We start from the raw sequence: 20,628 nt of genomic DNA, 5'->3' as shown, positions 1-20,628 counted from the left end.
AAATAAAATAAAATAAAATAAAATATGAAAACATTACATAGAGATCATTCTGACACAGGTGAAAACCATGCTGGAAGAGTCCTAGTGAGGCAACACAACATGCAGCAATTTATGGAGAATACATAAGAGATTATTCACAAACAGCAGCTATAGTTTATGTTTCTTAATCCTCTCCTGAATAGGAAGCACTGTCTTGTCAAAAACACTGATTTTGAAACTCTTACCTATATCTACCATATCTTGGGCCCATCGTTCCCAGAATTCATTTGAATTTGAGGACCAGTACAAGCCATCCAGCAGATTCCTAGTAAAGATGTTTGTCCAAAGACCTGCAAGTCAAACCACAGAGGAAAAAAACCTGCACCACCACGTGTTAAACAAACACTGGCTATTACCAGTACTCATGCTACATATTATTGGCCCATGGAAGTGACCCTGTCCCAGCAGAGCTTAAGCAGTAGGTTTCACACAGTTCAAACATAATGGTGTCACCACTTCCACGCTCTTTCTCAAGAGATACCTACACTCAGACATTCCCTGTGTAGTAGAGATTAACAAATTAAGAAGGATCAGCCACCCAAGCAATGTTTTAATTGTTTGAAGGGTTTTTTAGAGTATTTACTGTGTACTTGTGAAAAAAAAAGGCAGCTTTGGAAGCACAGTGAAACCCCATAAGCATAGAGCCCTTCTTTACACTGATTTCATCTTTAAATTGATCCAAGACCCATTTTTTTTTTTTTTTCCTTTCAGGCCTGTTTTGTTTTTGTGGAGTTCAACTGGTCCAGAATCAAAACAGAATCAGCTCCATATGTGAGTCTGCTTTTGGAAAAGAAAGAACTGTGCTTTGTCACAAAGCCCCACGCCAGGTCCTCACATGAGGAACAAATTCAATGTCTACCAAATATCACATTTTTTGTCTCCCCTGGACCCTGTTGTTGGCATCAAAAACTAAAATCCTGACAAGGATTTAAAATCTGCCAGGGGCAGATGGATTCCTGTAACGAGGTGCTTCTCCCCTTTTCTTAACCTTTAGAGGCAGAACAGCCAGACAAAGCAGTTGGTGTTTAAGAGGGCTTCCCTCATCCTTAAGGGCAGGGAAGATTAGAGACACTGTTCTCAACCCACAAAGCTCAGATGGTTCTCACCTTTGTGGGTTGTTCTATATCACTTATACTTTATTTTCAAACTTCTTTGAATTCTATCCCAGCAACGTGTTCTCTAGAAAAATAGTTGGTGAAGCTGAAGAGTTGACAACTATAAGGAAGGCTCAGAATTTCCTAAACTTGCCTTCTCCACCTTCTTGTTTGGTTCAGAAAAATGGGAAGGGGAATCATGCTGAAGCTTTCCCAAATCTGCCCAGGTTAAAAGGAAGGACAGGAGGAAAGAAGCTTTGCAAAGAGCAATAATGTACAAAAGGGCTAAAAAGCCCATTGAATGAAGACCTAGAGCAGACGTGCTGGCAAGGAGTGCTGTACCCAGAGCAGTGGCTAGCTGGTACCATGCTGTGATTAACTATATCACACTGCTAGGTCACCTTCCAGGTAGCAGATCCGAGACTCTGGCAGCTTCTTCACTCTCCTTCCCATGAAGAACTCACTGTCAAAATATTCAGAGCGAATGGAGGCTCCGTATTTTGGTATGGCCACCTCATAAGGAGAGAACTCTGCCCACTCTACAAACAAATTGACATGTGACATGTTTATTGTAATACAAGTAAGAGAACAAAACCTTCCCCTGTGGATAAAGTCACCCACAGGCTCCATGGATCTTGCTTGTCCTCACAGCTCTGTACTATCAGTAGCTTTGTACTGCAAACTACACTGTCTAGCTCCATACAATCTGGGAGATGGTTTGCATGCAAAAGGAACTAGCTTTTTCACCTCAGAAAGAGTCTAATGTTAGCTTCAAAAGCTTTGAGATATATATTAAGGAATCTGGGATCCTACTTGCCTCTCTAAATCAAGAGCATCACACATACAGCATGCAAGTGTGATCCAACCTGCAAGGAATGACTGCCATGAAACCTCTACTAACACAAACCTGTCAGTCTGTGTGATAGAACAAAGCAGGCTGAAGACACATCATAGCCCACTCCATTTTCATGCCCTTATCAGTAAGAGGGTATTCTGGATACTCCTCAGTGTAGTATTCAGAAGAGTGACACTGTCATTTCTGCAAGCTAAAGGAACCACCAAAGCCATTTTATAGCTGTGGAACTGAGGCACAAGACGATCACGTGCTTTGCCCACACTCAGTCACAATGTCTGTGCTCAAACTAGAACTTCAGCCCTGTTCTTCAGAAATGCCCTGTAGGTGCCTGAGGGTGTTATCCAGATTTGATCTTTCTAATCAACACCCAGCAGGTCACAAAGAAGACAAACGTTTTATTAAAAGATGAATACTGTGACAGGGCAAGCAATGGATTTATTCCCCTTTTATTCTTCACACACATGCACCCTCCCTCCAAATTCTCTCTAGTCCCTACTCAAGAGTCAGAAGAAGATCTAGGAATGCTCACCTCTAAATTTGAAAGTACTGAACTTTTCATCTTTCACATTGAGGACTGCATAGAATGGCAATGGGTTTTGTCCATGCTCCAATGCCCTGCGCTGGTCTGTGAGTTTGTACTTTCTTGGCTAATCAAAGAGAGAAAAAAAAAGTCACAGTAAGCCTCTGGAAGAGCACAAGGAAAAAAAAAAAAAACATGATACAGTCTACCAGACTTTGGATAGGTAGCAGATGTTTTATAACCCAGAGGAATTTGAAAGTCAGATTTTTATGAGAGCTCTTCCTTCCTGTTCCTACACTTTTCTCTTTGCCTTTCTGATACCCAGTAACATCTTCCTTGATATCATAGAACCATAGAATCATAGGATGGTTTGGGTTGGATCTTTAAAGATCATCTAGTCCACTCCCCCTGCAGTGAACAGGGACATCTCCAACTAGATCAGGTTCCTCAGAGCCCTGCCCAACCTGACCATGGATATTTGCAGGCATGGGGCATCGACCACCTCTCTGGGCAACCTGTGCCAGTATTTCACCCTTCCCACTGTGAAAAATCTCTTCCTTCTATCTAATCTAAATCTCCCCTTTTTTAATTTAAACCATCACCCCTTGTCCTCTCACAAAAGACCCTACTGAAAAGCTCATCCCCATCTTTCTTATAGGCCCCATTTAAGTACTGAAAGGCCACAGTAAGGTCTCTCTGGAGCCTTCTTTTCTCCAGGCTGAACAACCCCAACACTCTCAGCCTGTCTTCACAGGAGAGGTGTTCCAGCCCTCCAATCCTTTTTGTGGCCCTTCTCTGGACCCGCTCCACCAGTTCATGTCTGTCTTGTGCTGAGGACCCTCAGAGCTGGACTCAGTACTTCAGGTGGTGTCTCTCCAGGGCAGAGTAGAGCAGCAAAATCATCTTCCTTGACCTGATGACCACGCTTCTCTTCAAGCACCCCAGGATACAGTTGGCCTCCTGGGCTGTGAGCTCACATTGTCAGCTCATGTGCAGCTTTTTATCCACCAATACCCCCAGGTCCTTCTCCACAGACCTGCTCTCAATCCCCCCATCTCCCAGCCTGTATTGATACCAGGGGCTGCCCCAGCCCAGGTGCAGGACCTTGCACTTGGCCTTGTTGAATCTCCCAAAGTTCACACAGGCTCATTTCTCAAGCCTGTCCAGGTCCCTCTGGATGGTATCTGGTCCCTCAGGCATCTCAGCTACATCACATGGCTTGGTATCATATCCACACAGTGAGGGTGCCCTTAATCCCACTCTCTAGGTCACTGATGAAGATACTAAACAGCACTGGTCCCCGTATGGAACCCTGAGGGACACCACTTGTCACTGACCTCCATCTGGACTTTAAGCAGCCAACCACTATCCTCTGCATGTGAACATCCAGAGGACAGATGTGACCATCAATTCTTTATCCATGGAACAGTCTAGCTATCAAATCCACATCTCTCCTATTTACAGGGAAGGATGCTGTGGTGGACATTGTTGTCAAAGGCCTTGGTAGCCTGCATCCCACAGGTCAGTACTAAGGCTAAATCTAATCCTCACATGAGGACAGATTACTCTAGCTCTTAGGTGTCCAACTAGGCCTGACTCAGGTGGGATTTGCCCAGTTCTTTGTGAAAGCTTCCTCCTGAAGTTGCTAGCTGTTGGGCACCACAGTGCAGAGGCACCTTCAGACCATTAACTACCATGTAAAATCCTGGCTACAATATCCTCTGTGGTTTACAAATCACCCTGGGATGCCTCAGTCGCTTTGGATTCGTTTCAAACATTATGTCATGCCCTCAAAGAGTAAAGCTCTAAAGAAAATGAGTGCATGTTTCCCAAATGTGTAGCTGGACCATGATACATACCTGTTCATGTAAGAACATTTCCTGAACAAGTGACCACAGAGTTGTAAAAGATGACACATGTCCTGCTTTTGCCCTTTCAGCCAGTTCCTTGTGATAATACTTCAGATGCTCTATAGACATGAGGTTGAACTTGCATTTTGTCACTTGTTCTTTTACTGCCTTAAGTGGCCCCTCCAGAGACTTGTGAGACCAGTCAGCATGCTCATACAGGTCTGCTAGGGTCCTAAAGAACAGAAATGTGAGGAAATCAACTGCTAATTCAGATGGGTTTGGTAAATCACTATATTTACCCAGCCACTTTCACCAAAGAAGAGAATGAGCAAGGCTAAGCTGAAGTTATGATCAAGAGCCAACAATAATAGATTTACCAGGGAATTACATTCACTTATATAAAATGTAAGACTTCAAAAGAGATGCATCTCTCTCCCTGTGTGGAAATGCAGGGTGACAGTATTCCAAACACGACTCTCATTCTCTGCACGCACCATGTTGAGCCAGAAGCCCCAGTGACATAAGTAACACAGTCCAACAGGTCCAGCTTCTGAAGAGCTAAGAGGTGGCCAAACATTGCTGACATCGCTCTGAGGCCGCCGCCTGTTGCCATAACAGCTATTACTGGCACCTGTTCAAAACAGAAGGGTTATCTTCAAAAAGTTACTTGCCTGCTCAGAAAAATTCTAATTACATCTTATAATTTCCTCAGTAGCAGATTTCACTGGAGGAGAATGAAGTTAAACCAACATTCAGCCAGTCTTTACCAGTACCTCCTCTAAATCCACCTCCTGCTACTCACTGGGTTCCCTTAACCCCAAATCTTGGGTGAGTTTGAATACGGAGTGATTTTAACTTTCTCTCCTCCCCTTGTTCTTTATAATTGGAATTGCAATGATTTAAAACAGATAATGATATGGTTTTATTATAAAGAACAAAATCTGCAATAAAGGTAGTTAAGAATGAATTCAAGGAAGTCTTGAGCAAAGTTCAGAAAAAATATATTAATTAAATAAAATGATTCTTTGGACAGCACCAACTTGTATATATTATATTCAACAAATATATTTCCAGCAAGGGAGTAAATGTTCACTTAAAAATTCACCCTGAATCTTGGCAACAAAACATACTTCAGCAGAAGCATGTTACAAAGTGCTCTTTCTCCATCCTAAAGAATTTTGACTTTTTGTAACAAGTGTTACACAAGTGAATAGAGGTGTGAATAGCTGAGCTGAAATTTTAGATGAGTCTAGGGTATGACACCCTGAAAACTTCTGTTCTGCTGCCATGCAAATCGATGGGTTTGTCATGAACGTGCAAAATTTTTCTGGCGGGTTGTGCCCATCTTAATTCAATAGACTCACACCCCATGCTTGGATTTCAACTCACAGACCTCGTGTCCATGGAGATCTCTGTCCAGATGAAGAACCCTTTTCAGGGCACTGGCAACCACTCTCTTCCTTTTTTGCAAGAACTCTTGCTCTTCTTGGCACAGATCATACCCTAAGCGCACATCTAATTTTTCTGTGCTGAAACACAGATAAAACCAGAGGTACAGGTGTTTAAAATGTGTATGGATCACAGAGTCATACAATGGTTTGGGTTGGAAGGGACCTTAAAGATCACCTAGTTCCAACTCCCCTGCCCCTGGCAGGCACACCTCCCACTAGAGCAGGTTGCTCAAAGCCCCATCCAACCTGCTCTTGAACATCTCTAATCATGGAGCACCCACAACTTCCCTGAGCAACCTGTGCCAGTGTCTCACCACCCTCATTTTTTATTTTCATCAACTATAGTCTACAAAATATCATAAAAAATCATGATTCACTGTTGAGATTTAGAAAGAGAAATGCAGCTTCCAGTTTCAAAGAAACCAAGTGCTTTGCTTCTATGTGCTGTTTTTATTTTCTGATGTCCCTGTGTAAGTTTTACTGCCAGCCCAAGATAGCAAATATGAAAAAAAGACAGGCTTCTTTGTGTCTTTCAGTAGCTTTGTAAGCTGCATGGTTCCTATTTCTGCTTCATATCATTTGTGAGCAAAGGGTGACTCGAACCTAACAAGGTCTTTCACGGGCATTTGTACCACAGATTTATACAGAAACCATAAAATGAAAAAGATATTCAAATAATTTCAGTTTATGTGTTGTCTGTCTCATCACTTGTAACATTTTGTCTTCCCTAGCTTGTGCTTCTTTCTATTGATATCACCAGAGCCACAAATCTGTTTTCTTAAGAATATCTGTGATTAATGTATGGACTCTGCATGTTTTGCTTCTTTCAAATTCCCTTCTCCCTCTCCCTTCTTCTTCCTTTGTGTCCCTTTTGAAGAAGTCTCTGATCTCAACCTTTGGTTCTTTGACACAAAGGACACTATGACTGAGTTCCTCACTGTTTGAAATTCTCATAATTTGGGTTTTTTATATCTTGACATGACTCTTCTCCCAAGGCCTTTGATCTGTGGTAGTGACTTAATGGTGACTTAACTATTGTCATATTTTGCCTCTAGTCTTGTGCACTCCTTTCATCTAAATACAGGATACTTTCTTCTAGGATTCACAGTTCAAAGAGCAATAAAACCTTGAGAGGAAAAAAAAAAACAGTCCTCTTACCAATCATTCAGTTGGAGGTACAACTGCAGTGGCACGTTCTGTAAACAAAGAAAGGAGAGCAGGAAAGTGAATGACTGGGGAAAAGAAGAGTTCAACTGCAGATTTTTCAGTGCCTCCTGTAATGTCCCACCACCACCACCTTGTATACAGCTTTTTGGAAAACTGCAAAGCATCTAAACACCAAATATTGTACAGAGAAGAAAAGAGGCAGAAGGAGTCCAAGTGGCTAGATCAATGGGCTGTGAAATTTGTAGTTGCACAGAACTCTCACTCAGACTTACTAACTGATCGTTTGTTTGGGGTTTTTTAAGGTTATTGTGCTAAATACTGAGGGTAATTCTACTCTTTTCTCCAAAAGATCATATGAACAGTGAAGAACTTACATTTCTCACAGGGAGGGTTACTTTCACTTTATGTCCAACAGGGAGAAACTTCAGTGGTACTGTTAAGGTGTCACTTAAATTGCTGTTGTCATCTTCCTTATCAGAAACTTTCTACAGAGAACAAACAACATGGTGTTTTGTTGGTTTTTTTTCTTATTCACAGAAGAGAAACAACCCAGTTCTTTACTGTTTTGTGACACTGGAAACAAGCCAGCAGTATGAACAGTGATATGGTACAGTGCCCATTACCTGCAGCCTGACTTTTAGAATGGGCTCCCAAGCCTTCACGCAATGGAAGTAGAAAGTATCTTTGTCCTCTGTAGTTTTCTGTGTTCCCTCATGAGATGCAGCCACCGTAAGCACGAGATTTTTACTCTCTAGTGAAAACACATTTGTTTAGAGAATAATACTGCTGTTCAGGTGAAATACCCAACACAGTTGGCAAACTTTCTGCTGGAGTCATTCTCTGTGGAAACTCTTCCATCGGCTGCCACACTGGCATGTTTCCTACAGCACAGGAACTGGTACTCCTGCCTTTAACCCATTGCTTGCAGTGCTCCCAAAGTCAGCACTATCTCATATTTCCACCATCAAGGTTTACTGTGTCCAAACTTGATAGCTTCAAGATAAAAACACAGAGATCAGCGTTGGAACTGGAGGCAGTTCAGGGACTTTCACTGCATGACATTTTATTGCCTTCCAAACGTTCTTGGTTGTCTCTGTACCCTGAAGTGCCTCCACCTGAGTCTGAATGACTATGATAGGGCTGATTTGGTCATGTCCTCACTTCACAGAGAAATCGACATACCCTTCAAGTATTTTCTGCTTTCATTTATGTCCACTTGCACTTCCAAGCAGCAAACCTCACGGGACTGTAAAAGACAGGAGTGGAAAGGTGTGAAGATAGCAAGTGCCACATCTGCAGCAGATATTGAAACATCATGCAGACAATCACTACCTGTATAAAAGATGTATAGATGTGGTGCTTAGGGATGTGGTTTAGTAGTGGACTTGGTAGAGTTAGGTGAATAGTTGGAATTGGTGATCTTGAAGGTCTTTTCCAACTTAAATTTTTCTATGATATATCTGCTAATTATTTAGGAAGGGTGCAGAAAAACACATGATGATGAGTTTCTGTGTATTGTGGCAGTGATTAGTCTACAAAGCATCTTCTTGCTGGTCCTCATGCAGGGAGATCATGGATTTATTCCACCCTACCCTTCACCTGAGTCATTGCAGTTCACCTTTAATAATTCATGCCAGGACAGTTTTCCAAGCCATTTCAGGAACAACGCATGCCAATCATTGCAACACTTATACCTCACACAGAAAATGAGGAGGAAAGAGCAGAATACGTGTTACTTTGCCTCAGGCATATTAAAGGCTGGCACCTGGAAACTGTGTGCAGGCTTGGAGTGCTTGGCATGAAGTGCTTTGTGTTTCTTAGCTGCTGGGCCAGCCCAAGGAGATAGGTAATGTACCACAGGCTGACTAATACCAGAAGAGGACTCTATGTTTCAATGACTAAAATAACTCTTTATTAAAAAAACTCATTTCCCAAAAAGCTATTACATTAGATAACCTTCCAGTCATAACCACCCTGAATATTTACTACTGCCTTCTACAGACTCACCCCTTTTATAACCTTTGTTTTTCCTGCCAAGTGCCATACTGGGGTATTAAACACAAGCAGTTTTCACTTTGAACACCAACAAATACAGGTTCTGCAACACTAACAAACCACAGCTGGGCAAAATATTGACATCTGGAGTACCTGAGGACTTCAAGAAACACAGCTTCTATTTTTGCATGGAGAGGGCAACAGTTAAGCCCATGTTCACACCATGTTCTTAAATATCATTGTAGATTTTGTTAGCTCTATAAAATGCCAGTTGGCCAGAGGAAAGACAAGGGAATCAAAATAAAGGAAAAGTCACTCCAAGCTAAATTCCTATGTGAACCTTACCACTAGGACATCATTGGTAATGAGGTGCTCTGGTGGGCCAGGACTGAAAAGACAGAATCAAAAAACAAACAAAAGCTGTGTGAGTACCTGTTGTGATTTGTTTGTTTGGGTTTTTTTTTTTAATAGTAGTTTTATGACATCTCCTGCTTAAAAAAGAATATAGTTATGTTAGTACCACTACTTGTTCTCTTAAACGTGTAATACATGATCACCTGCTAAGCACATGAACTAAAATATAGTAGCCAAACAAGAACAAAGGCAGGAGAAGCCAAAAAAACCCAGTGCTTAAAACTAGATGCTAAGATACAGCAGAATAAAGACATATTGGTGTCCATGTATTTGTGGAGTCATGTCCTGCTATTAGCAAATGACCATATGACTTGCAGAAAGCAATGACTACTATTAACATATTCTGCAAATACTTATTAGGAAAGACATTCATGGCTGTTCCAGATTTTAATTTACAACTGATCACAAATGAATGGCAAAAGAGAATTAGCTCCCACTGTGCTGTACATGACTGGAGAACACAGAAGTAAGTCATAGAAAGTCTTTGCTGGAGATGTTTTGCCTTCTAAGCCCAAGGTCTGTCACTGAATGGATGGAGTTATTTAATAATAGGAGTAACCTGTAAAGCCTACTAACAGCATCTCTCATTAAGGCCAATACTCAAACATGTTACACACATTACTAAGTGCTTTCATATATCTGAAAGGCCCAATAAAGTTATGTCATATGTAATCTTTGAATATCTGCAAGTCCAGGGAGTTTTACCAAGCACCACTCCCAGCCCTAAAACTTCTGTTTCAGCTGTAGCATGTATTTAAATGTGAATAACTAGGTTTGACTTCCTAAGAGAATCCCTCACATGCCTTGTAAGTTGAATGGTGGAAGATCTTCCTCTCATTTGTGGTCTGGATCTACTCAGTCCAGCTGCCAAGCACTGTATCTCATTCTGTCCTTTCTATCTATCTGACTCCTTCCACATTTCCTGGAGAGGCTCATACCATCTCGTAAGGTACCTCCCATAGGCACATTAAAAAGGTTTTCTTGAGTGTCACTGGGGGAGAAATTAACCAAGAACACCAGTGATATTCTTCTGCAGCTTTTCCATGTTTAAGAACAAGAAGCCTTATTTGCAGTTCCTTCTTCTAATCATGTGGTTAGTCAGTTTTGACTGGACTGTAATTCCTGATTTTTATAATGCTAAGCTCAAATACACCTGAACATGTAGTTAAGGGTGGTTTTTTTCAGCCAAACTTGTGGTAGCATTAAGATAAAGTTTATCTTAAGGAATTTGTTCTCCAGATAATGTTGATTACCACTTTGAGGGGGATGCTTTTAATTTTATTATTTGTTTAGTGTATTTTTTTTTTTCATTTTAATTAAACTATTGCCTAATGGGTGACTTTTCTAATACTGTCCATATAACTCTACGTATATATTGTGATAATAACACAAGTTTTCTGGTCTTTTAGAAACAGCACAGTGTTCTAAGTGTTGTTCACTTAACCCTGACAACCTGAAGAGCACCTCTCTTGAGTTTTACATGTATCTTGTGTACAGGTTATCACATCATGCCAATGTTACAACATTTCCATGATCAGGAAATAGAACAGAAGGTAAGATTTGTAGGAAACATACACTGAGTATTACTCCCTGGCAGATCTATACCCTTCCACACTGGAATTTTACTCACATTCTTTCCATCCAGAATTCCACTTCCAAACTTTCCCATTTCTTAGCACACCTTTCTCTCTAAAAAGCAAAGGGCAAAATGAATATGGATTATTGGAGGCTACAAGAGTTTGGCAGTGTAGACACACCTAAAAAGCACTTCCATGACTGACATCTCTTCTGCTAATATTACCAAAAAAGCTCTTTCCAAAGCTGAGGTTGCAATGGGAACCAGAAGCTTGCAAAAGATTGATATTGTCCCATTATGGAATATGGTGAATTATACATATTTCCAAAGGTGCAACCAGAGAGGGAAAGCTTCACTGAAGCAGAAATAACAATGGCTTTTTGCAAAGATGTTGTGCACGGGGGAAAGGCATGGAAGCCCCACAACAAATGTGAGTAAGACCAGTGTCATTTCCAGGTACAAACCATTTAAATCACATTCACACTGAATTCAGCTGAGATGAAGCAGGCAAGAGCACTCTGGACTGAGGTGGTCTTTGAATCATTGTATTTCCCAGTGACTCACCCACTGGCTGGGAAGAAGATGGCACCAGCCTGCAGAGTCATCTGAAAGATTCAGGTGAACAGCTTTCAGCACTAGGGAAGGAGCTGTTCTCTTGTGTGTGGACTGCCTCCTTCCTGCACTGAGCATGCAGCAATACCCCAGGCACAGCTGAGACAAGCCCAGGAGCTGCCACAGCCCTGTCCCAGCTTTGATCTCTGGACAGCTTGTTTTCATGGGCTCCATAACAGAATACCAATGATGTTAGCAGAACAGATGTCCCTGTACTACGGGCTACAGAAATCTGAATCACTTTGAAGGAAACCCAGCATTCCAACAGGAGAAGCCTGAAAGAATCATTTCATTCAAGTGGTGAGTGGATTGTCTTTGTGTTTTTAATAAAAAGTTGCCATTTAAGAGGAAATGTCCTCTAAGCATGGCAAAAGGGGAATAAAGCCAAAAAGTAAGGAAGTTATTTATTTGGAATATAAAAGATAAAAATTACTATTTACAGGTGCTCCCTGTTAACATATTTTTCCCCCACAGAGATGGTGGGCATGAGAGACAAGCTGCTTCAGTTTCTGAATCTGTGAAAAGAGATTAATGAAGTCACAAAAGTCCAGCACAATGATATCTATTTTGATGAGATATTGATAATCATATGAAAGGATATCTGTCTATGCAGACCCAAACCCCACTTAACATGGGAGCCAATGTCTTGCCACTCTCTCCCTGTATTTTCACTCCTTACCTCTGATTTCAAAGTGAATGTCTCACGGACTGTCTCCCCAGGTCTGATTCTAGCAATATTAAAAAGAACTGTGAACTGCATGTCATCTTTGGTGAGTGGATCTTCATCACACACTGCCAATTCTAAAATGTTCTGGTAGGGGAAGAAAATAAATAGGAACTCTTACTGAGCTGCTATTACACAGAAACAATAAAATGCTTATGGACTCTTGCAGCTGCTTGACTAGCACAGTGGTGAGAATAAAGAAACCTGCCCTTTCCTTTGGGGATTTGGCTCACGTGGAACACCATCATTAAACACAACCTGTACAGCTGTAGGTTATACAACTATAACAGAGAGCTCCCACTATCCTGAGACACAAAAGATGTCAGTGCCCTGCACCACACCCACCCAAAGAACACACTTGGTTTCTTCATCCCCAAAGTTCTCTTAACTACACAGCTTAGGGAAGGATTAAATTTGCTGCCTACACCACAGCAACTCTTCCACCCTTCCCTTACAACCAGTAAAGGGAAAGCTCTTTCTGAATGAATCACCCAAAGTAGCCCAGATGAAGCATGCTACAGCAGCACTTATTTCTCTCAGGTGACAACAAATGAAACCTGGACGAGCTCAGATGTCAGTATTTATATCAGTGATGTCTATACCTAGCTGAGGGGAACACTCCTGCAGATGTCTACTCTTTTGTGCTAATCAGTCACTTATCAATTCTGTTACACCAGCATTTTCTGAAGTTATTTAGCATGGTTCATCAACAGGGGTCAAATGAGGATTCCCAGCTATTCAAAATGGAAAAATTTCTAGGTTTTTTTTTTTTCACTACCTCAACTTCTCTCTGGATCCTAAAGTAGAAAGTCTCATTCCAGACAGGGTTGTCAGAATTCTTGATGGTTTTGGTCTGAAGCTTTTCCTTTGAAGCAGATGGCAGCCACAAGCGCACATAGCAGTCTGATGCAGTCACTGCAGCAGAGAAAAATGAAAAACCTGATGCCAATGGTATAGATGAAAAGCAGGGCAAGGCCATGATTCTGGGGACTGAGAAATAGTACCACTTTTTTTTTCCTTAAGTAAAGAGACCATTAGTTGGAAACAACCAAGGAAAACCACCTAATTCCTGGGTATCTACAAATTGCAAATGTACACATGCACACACAAAGTACACCAAGAGCCATGTTTCCCATGTGAGAAGAAAGAGACAAAAAGGACCCCACTGACCATTCATTGGCCATACTCCTTACCATACCAGTCAATGATGTTAAAAAAGTTGAACTGAAACTAGAGCTAGCTCCAAAAAGGGCTGTTAGGATGATTACAGGAAAGAAGAACACCTATTACAGAGACAATCAGAGGGCACTGGCTTGCTCATACTAGTCACACAAACATGCAGAGGGGACATGATGGTGGTCTAGAAGGGTTAGGTGCTAAGGAAGAAGACCTGTTACAGCTCCAGGCCACTGTGGGCCCAAGAACGTGAGGGCATGAGCAAGTCAGAAATCTCCATCTCACTTCCAGCCTGCATCTACTCCTTATGGTTAGTGCAGCCAGTGCCTTGAGCAGCCATCCTTTGGGAAGAGCTGGGGTGGGGAAGCACATTTACTTTGTGAAGCTTGACAACGGTGTGAAAGGAAATCTCCAAGGTGATGTCTTCCAGAGCTGGAGTCTGGACTTGACTGAAGATGTCTACTGCAGCCCGAGATGCCTAAATACTTCAGACTGGAATCAAGCAGTGAATAACATTGCCCCGCAAGGTTTTGGCAGGAAAGTGGAACTGTCCCTTCAATAGAGTAGATAGAAGAGATCATTGAAACTCAGAAATACAGGCCTGGTCACACCACCACCTTTCTAGTGTCCACCTCTGCACGTTGCTACGTGGCATTTGCCACAGGAGGACAGGAAGCCCTTGGGCAGGCAGTTACTCAACCAGTGGGGGATTCACTCTGTCTGGCTTCCCCTGCATCCAGGCTTGGCCAAGGCTGTGCTCACAAATGGTCCCAGCTGTGACTCAAGTAACCCACTGCAGAGAGACTCTTTTTTTTGGCTGAACATGCCACTTTCCACTAGAGGAATACACAAGCCAGAGGTTTCAAGAGTGTAAGAAAAGGCAGCTCAAGGGCTCTATCTTGACCGAGTAACCCACAGGAGACCTCTGCAAAAATGGCAGCTGAATGGCTGGTCCATAGTACACCTCAAGAAGGAGCCATAGGAGGCTGTGAGGGTGAGATAATGAGTTAAAGAAAGTTGAATATAAAAGTACACAGAAAAGACTATTTTGCCTGCATGTTCAGCATGTGCTTGGGGATGGACCTGCAGAGGCCTTCCTTAACAACCAGTACAATTTAACATGACCAATCACCCAAGAACAGCAAATACCCTGAATGATACTGTATTTTAGAAGGCCTGAAATTCTCTAATTTACCTTTGATTATTGTGTAAAATGGATACATTTCAACAAAAGGTCCCTAAATACATGGCCTGTGTGTCAAAATCACAGTCTGTTATATGGTTTATGAACGTCTCAGTTATGAACATCAAAACCAAGCAACTCCAAGCAGATTTACAGGCTGAAGTGTCCTCATAAGCTCTAACTTTCCTTGTTGGGCCAGGAAATTCATCTGAGAGTCTTGTCTTTTACCAGTTCCTTGAAATGCCATGAGGTAAGTCCTCCAACCTAATGATACCTCAGGCACTTCAGCTAATTATAGCCCTGGCATTAGTAAGTCTATTGCTGACCTTTATGTACATTGTTTGTATACCTTCAGAACTTACAAACATTGCTCACTGTGTAAACTCTGCAGGTGACTAAAAACACAATCAAACCACAACTCACACAGGTCTCTTGACTTGATGTTCTTAGCTTGGATGATTCTTACAGAAAGCATGTGGATGGGACAAAATATCATCTGCAGAGAAAACAAATGCAATTAGTTTTATCAGCTCAGAGTAGAAAACCAATATGTATTTTGAACAGTTGAGGGGACAATCTGTCCTTCTGTTTGTCAGTTTGAAGTGAGGGGGCCAACCTCTCCTGGAAGTGTACCACCCTGAGATGACCAGCATGATTTGCATGTTGGCCTATTTGCTAAGTAGCTTGAGTAAGTGAAGACAGAGAGGAAAATCAGACTTGGACAATGGTATCGGAGATGTGTGTGTGACCATGGTGATGGTTGTACTGCCAGTCTGATGAAGGTCCTGTGCCACAGGGAGGTCAAAGCTGGGCCTCTGGAAGGCAATGCTATGAACTTCCAGTGCCTGCCTGTGTCCTGGCACAGCACTGACACTAGGCCAGGACATGGCAGTTACCAAAGTGCTCTAAAACCCTCTGATTTTGTGTCTCAACTAGGAGTCCATTTTCTTGATGCTCATACGTTGGCCACGTCCACTCCAAGGCATCTAGAGGAAAGCACTGCTGACTTTGCATGGACCATAGGCAGAGACCCTTCAGATGGAAAAAAATGTTCCCTGCCTTGGAGGAACAGTATCTCACATCATTAGGTGTCTTGAACATACCATAGGAATGGAACCCCTTCCCTTTCAGACCTGAGATTTGTGTCTATCACAGGCAGCCTATCATTGCAATGCTTAGTTCAAGTTACTTGTTCCTAACTCTAACATGGAATTAAGCTTCCCAACCTAAGCTGGTCAGAAAAGATTTGCCATTTTTAAAAGACCTTCTGATAAGCCTGAGTAAATATAGAGACCCAGGGCAGTACTAAAAGCAGGAAAACACTTCCTTCTTTTTTCAAACTGAAATATTTAAATTTATTTTTAATTTTCTGTGAAGTGTTTTATCTAAGTTTTTTTTTGCCTACTAGCACAGCTTGTCAGAAATAATAAGCAATAATAAATAACAGTCCTGTTACCACTAATGAATTAAGAGGACCACACCATGTTGGAAGAGTTTCATTAGTTTGAAGGGCACCTTAAACTACACACTGACTGAAATATCATATCTATCTGTCTAAATGAAAGCATCCCATTATACTGTAAAAAAAGTAATTTGACAATCTTATTTGGAAAGTTAGTTAGCACCATGATTAATTTTCCTGACATTGAAATTACCAGCTTTGGAGATTCACAGAGCAGAGCAAGGAGGAGCTTCTCTATAGGAGCCATGGACTGCAGTTAATCTAAAATTCTTTTTAAGTAGGGTGGACACTGTAAGACATGTTTTTCCAGAGGAGGATGGATTTCACTCAGTTCCATTCAGTTTTGTTTAGAAGTAAATTAGGTTATGTTACATCAAATGGATGCCATTTGAACTGTGAATTAGCACATTCCAATATAGGCTTAATATTAAATTTTATGAGGTCACTTAAAGTAATATCCTTTTAAAATTCAGATTAATATTCAAGAGTCACTCTGTGGAGAGAAAACCTGTTTTTAAACATACAAAAATCACCAATTACTCTGTCTCTTGGCTTGAACAAAACACTTTCTGTATAAATAAGCAAGGCCCATTTGTTCTTGTGTGACAAGAACCATTTCTGTTGTTTCCCTCCAGTTTGAAGCTGACACATTCAAAATATTCTGAGTTCATTACAAGTTCCAGTTGGGACACTTCCACACTATTCCTGTGGCCCACTGAAAGAATTTGACTTCAATTTTCCTGTGCAAATAGTTATTTAAGAGAGAAGTACCAACTGGGACACTCAGTCAGCATTCCTAGTGGGTTTCATTAACGTGAAATATTGGATCATGTAGCCAATTACAGAGCCGACTGGTTTTAATTAACGTGTTAATTCTGTGTTATTTTGCAATCAGCTGCCCCCTTGCTCAACAGAAACCCAAACCATTCTCCAGTCTGCCTTCACTGGAGAAATGGATGTTGGTATAGAATTTGCTTTTGAACCTTTTCTGATGAAAATTTCCTAATTGCTTACGAAAATGGTGTGTCTGCAGTTCACCAGCAGACTACTCCCTGTTGTGACAGGTGTCATGGTTTCACCTTCCCCCACTAGAGCCAGAGAGCCTCACTCCTCCTCCCTTCCCCTTTCAACAGCAATCAACTTCCCTTAAACATGTCAACAGCTGCCCATCTGTGGAAACATCATCAAAGATGACTGTTCACTGCTTCTGATTTGGTGCAGCTTAGTCCTTGTGTTGCTGCAGGGTAAAAGATAAACTGGTTCAGTTGGGTAAACGTGGCCATAATAAACCTTATGAGCTGTGCAGATCCCAAGGGGAAGCCACCCTGCACTTCAGACTGCAGTTACTCCAGCCTGTGACAACCATTCAGAACTGGGCTAATTCTTCTCTTCATCAGAAAAAGGTGGAGCTAATTTTCTTCTGCAATGGCCCAGAGCAGACCATTAAGTTCTGATCTGAGTGGTCTCAAACAGCATCCTTGCCCAAAAGTGCTGGCACTCCAGAATACCCTTCTAGAAAACGTAATTATGGCTAGAGATAGCATTTTCTATTCTCATAACTTGAAAAGCAATGTGTAATTCCATGATTAATGCAAAGTGATAAGCACAGACAACATATCCAGGCAGTTCTTGATGGTCTTGCAGCTATACTGGTGCTGCTCTTTTTATTTCACTTCCTTGGGAGAAACAGTTTCCTGGATAGCACTCAGAGAGTAACAAAACCCCTCTGTAAATGCCCAGAGTCACAGGTAGCTTAGGGAGCTTTCCCAGAAATGCATCATTCTGTTTTTTTCTGGAAAATCAGTCCTGTCACACTGAGGCAAATGACAGACTGCAGGGCTCAGCTACTCGTGTATATTTGCATCCTAGACAGCAACACTACAGACCAATAAATAGCAGCATGTCCAGAGTCCCAAGGAGTAGGATAAAAAAATTAAAAGAAAAAAACACCCACCCCCAACCCCCCTCTGGAAAATTTCATTTAACTTGATAGTATTTAACACTAAGCTACATTTCTGTACTCTCAAAGCAAGTTTTAGGGGAGCCATTTCAGATCTAAAATACAGACAATTCAGTAAATAGGAGGCAAAACTAACACGGCACAAATGCCACCATTGTGTCAAACAATGTAGGAGTGGGTTCCTCAGGGCTTTGTATTGACAGAAATTCAGTGTGTTCTACCATGGAAGAATTGTTCCATAGTTCACCAAATAAAACTGCTAAAGAGGGATTATCCCTGTCTGAGCAGAAGAAAAGACCCTGTCATGAATATCAGAAGCATTCCCAGCAAGGTGTAAATGAATATTCCCCATCACTTCTGTGCCAGTTTGGTAGCTTTTTTTAAAAAGCAAAAAAATTAACTGGGAGACTTTTAACAGGTCTTCCTAGGTAGTTCAAAGCATCCACACTTTGCTAAACAACTTTGGGGTTTTTTTAACCTAAAAGAAAAATTAAACCCCCACAGCCACTCTGTTGTGATTTCTGTATCTTTTTACCAATTGACACATACTGAAAAATGCATTTTTCTGATAGAATGGCAGAGCTACCTGCAGTATTTCCTTCCTTCAGAACAGAAGTTTTCTGACCCAGCAGTATTTCCTTCCTTCAGAACAGAAGCTTTCTGACTTGAAGCTGTGCTCGTGCTCTAACCTTCTGGCAGGGGTGCCTATTAACCAGGAATATGTCAGTGTTTGTGGAATAGCAGTTGGACTTGAAGCTGTGCTCGTGCTCTAACCTTCTGGCAGGGGTGCCTATTAACCAGGAATATGTCAGTATTTAGCAGTTGCAGCATTAGGATGAAATGCAGGAACTTCCACTGTAAATGAGACTTTCTAGATAAAATGATACCAAAGCTATCTACTCATCTATCAGATCCAGAATTATCTTATTAGATGCAACATTGATGCTCGAAATTGCTAGATAGTATTTATATCTAAGATAGATAGCTCTGGATCTAACCGGTAGATAGATACAGATTTTATCCAGAAAGGTGATTACATTGACAATTTCTATTCTTTGCCCTAAGCATCAAATGTTTGAACATTTTTAATCTGTCATTTGGTCTGTCTGTTCAAACTACTGATATTTTCCTGAATCTTTAACTTCACCTGCATGTATTACCATGGCACAAGTCTAGTAAGTATTCTTTAATCTTCATGATTTATCATTCTCTATAAGCCAGAGCATGTAACATCATTTCTCACTATAGTTAAAACCCATTAATGCCCATATTTCTTATTTGCTGCAAAATCTGACATAGGGTTTGATACATAAAGAAGAGTTAGTTGTAAATAATTCGCATTTGCAATTCAGACACCGTGCCCATTACTTTTTACAAGACATGCCAAACTAACTTTCAGCTAATAACTCCGTTGATTTATACCAAAAACTATCAGTTAAAAATCTCTGAATGGAACTTACTACTAGAAGACTCAAGTCCAGACATGAAATATTTCCCCTAGGATGGCAGATGCTGTAAACTTTACAGTAAAGCCAGCGAAATCAGCCAAATAGCTGATGAGAACTCTCCCCTGCAGCTAAAGTCATCTCAACTGTGCGTTGTTGTGAGACAAAGCTGTTGGGCTTTCTCAGCAAGGAACATGTGCTATCCTGAGACAAGCATGTAGCAGGGCTAAAGCATTTTCATTTCAGAGGGAGATAAACTCACCCAGGCCAGCCCTCCCTTCCCGGCGCTCGCTCCAGCGCCTACACCTCACAGCAAAACAAAAGGGTGACGTTTTTCTCTGGGTTTTTGCTGAACTCCCACGTTAGCTACCGTGAGGTAAAAGGGGAAGGCAGTGAAGCTGCAAAGCTGCAGATGACCTCTCCACACCGCCGCAGAGGCGACGAGGAGGGAGCGGGGAGGTGCCAGCAGCGAGGCGCTGGGCCGCGGCCAGGCCCGGAGCCGCCGTGCTCTTACCTTGGCCGGTGGGCTCCCCATGAGGTGCAAGATGGCGACAGCTGCAGAAAGCCCAGTTGGGGTAACAGATCTGTCAGCTGACAAACACGCTCGCAGCTGGTTGTTGCTGCTTGAATAACCTGAAGGACACATATAATTTATACGGGCGCCGAGCTCCACCCTCTGCCTCCTCGCTGTGGAGAATAGTCTGCCTACGTCGCAGACGGGACGGTCTGCAGTGTCAGAGGGGAGAGGGGAGCTGCCGCTGCCACATCTTTGCCTGTCGCTTTATTACCTCTCACAATTTATTATTGCCCCCCAATATCGTCCTGCTAGGTTTTCGGGTGGATTCTGCCATGTTGAGAAGGTCTTCCCTCACTCCCCATCTCTTCCATCTGTCTAGTTAGTAGCTGAATTTTCAGTTTTATGTTGTTCCACAAAATACTCCAGAAAAAAAACACCAAAGGGAGGGGATAGCCAAATCTCATCTATTAAAATTTCTTGTGGGTGACCAACCCTCTTCTGAATGCTCTTTTCAACTCTTCCTACAACAGGAACTCATTTTAATATACTATTGGCAGTCTTTCTGCCAATCAGTAAATCAGGTCTCC

At 41.8% G+C, this 20,628-nt stretch overlaps 1 protein-coding gene across 1 annotated transcript; it reads right to left on the bottom strand.

Annotated features, from left to right (window-relative positions):
- Positions 1 to 224: 224 nt before the first annotated feature.
- LOC103778339 (cytosolic phospholipase A2 beta-like) lies at positions 225 to 20,059 on the bottom strand (the record flags this gene model as incomplete). The annotated part of the gene is made up of 17 exons (XM_008945921.1): positions 20,039 to 20,059; positions 15,081 to 15,153; positions 13,851 to 14,027; positions 13,077 to 13,213; positions 12,254 to 12,385; positions 11,017 to 11,075; positions 9,318 to 9,360; positions 8,160 to 8,223; positions 7,601 to 7,728; positions 7,352 to 7,462; positions 6,969 to 7,006; positions 5,753 to 5,888; positions 4,854 to 4,990; positions 4,369 to 4,591; positions 2,519 to 2,636; positions 1,535 to 1,672; positions 225 to 329 (listed from the first exon to the last, which is right to left on the bottom strand). Coding segments are annotated over exons 1-17 (1,840 nt in total), but the record flags the coding sequence as incomplete, so codon positions are not given.
- Positions 20,060 to 20,628: the final 569 nt, after the last annotated feature.

Source organism: Merops nubicus, unplaced genomic scaffold (assembly GCF_000691845.1).
Source record: "Merops nubicus isolate BGI_N331 unplaced genomic scaffold, ASM69184v1 scaffold5908, whole genome shotgun sequence".
Taxonomy (NCBI): Eukaryota; Metazoa; Chordata; class Aves; order Coraciiformes; family Meropidae; genus Merops; species Merops nubicus.
Note: the sequence above shows the minus strand (reverse complement) of the source record. Positions and strands in the feature narration are given on the sequence as shown.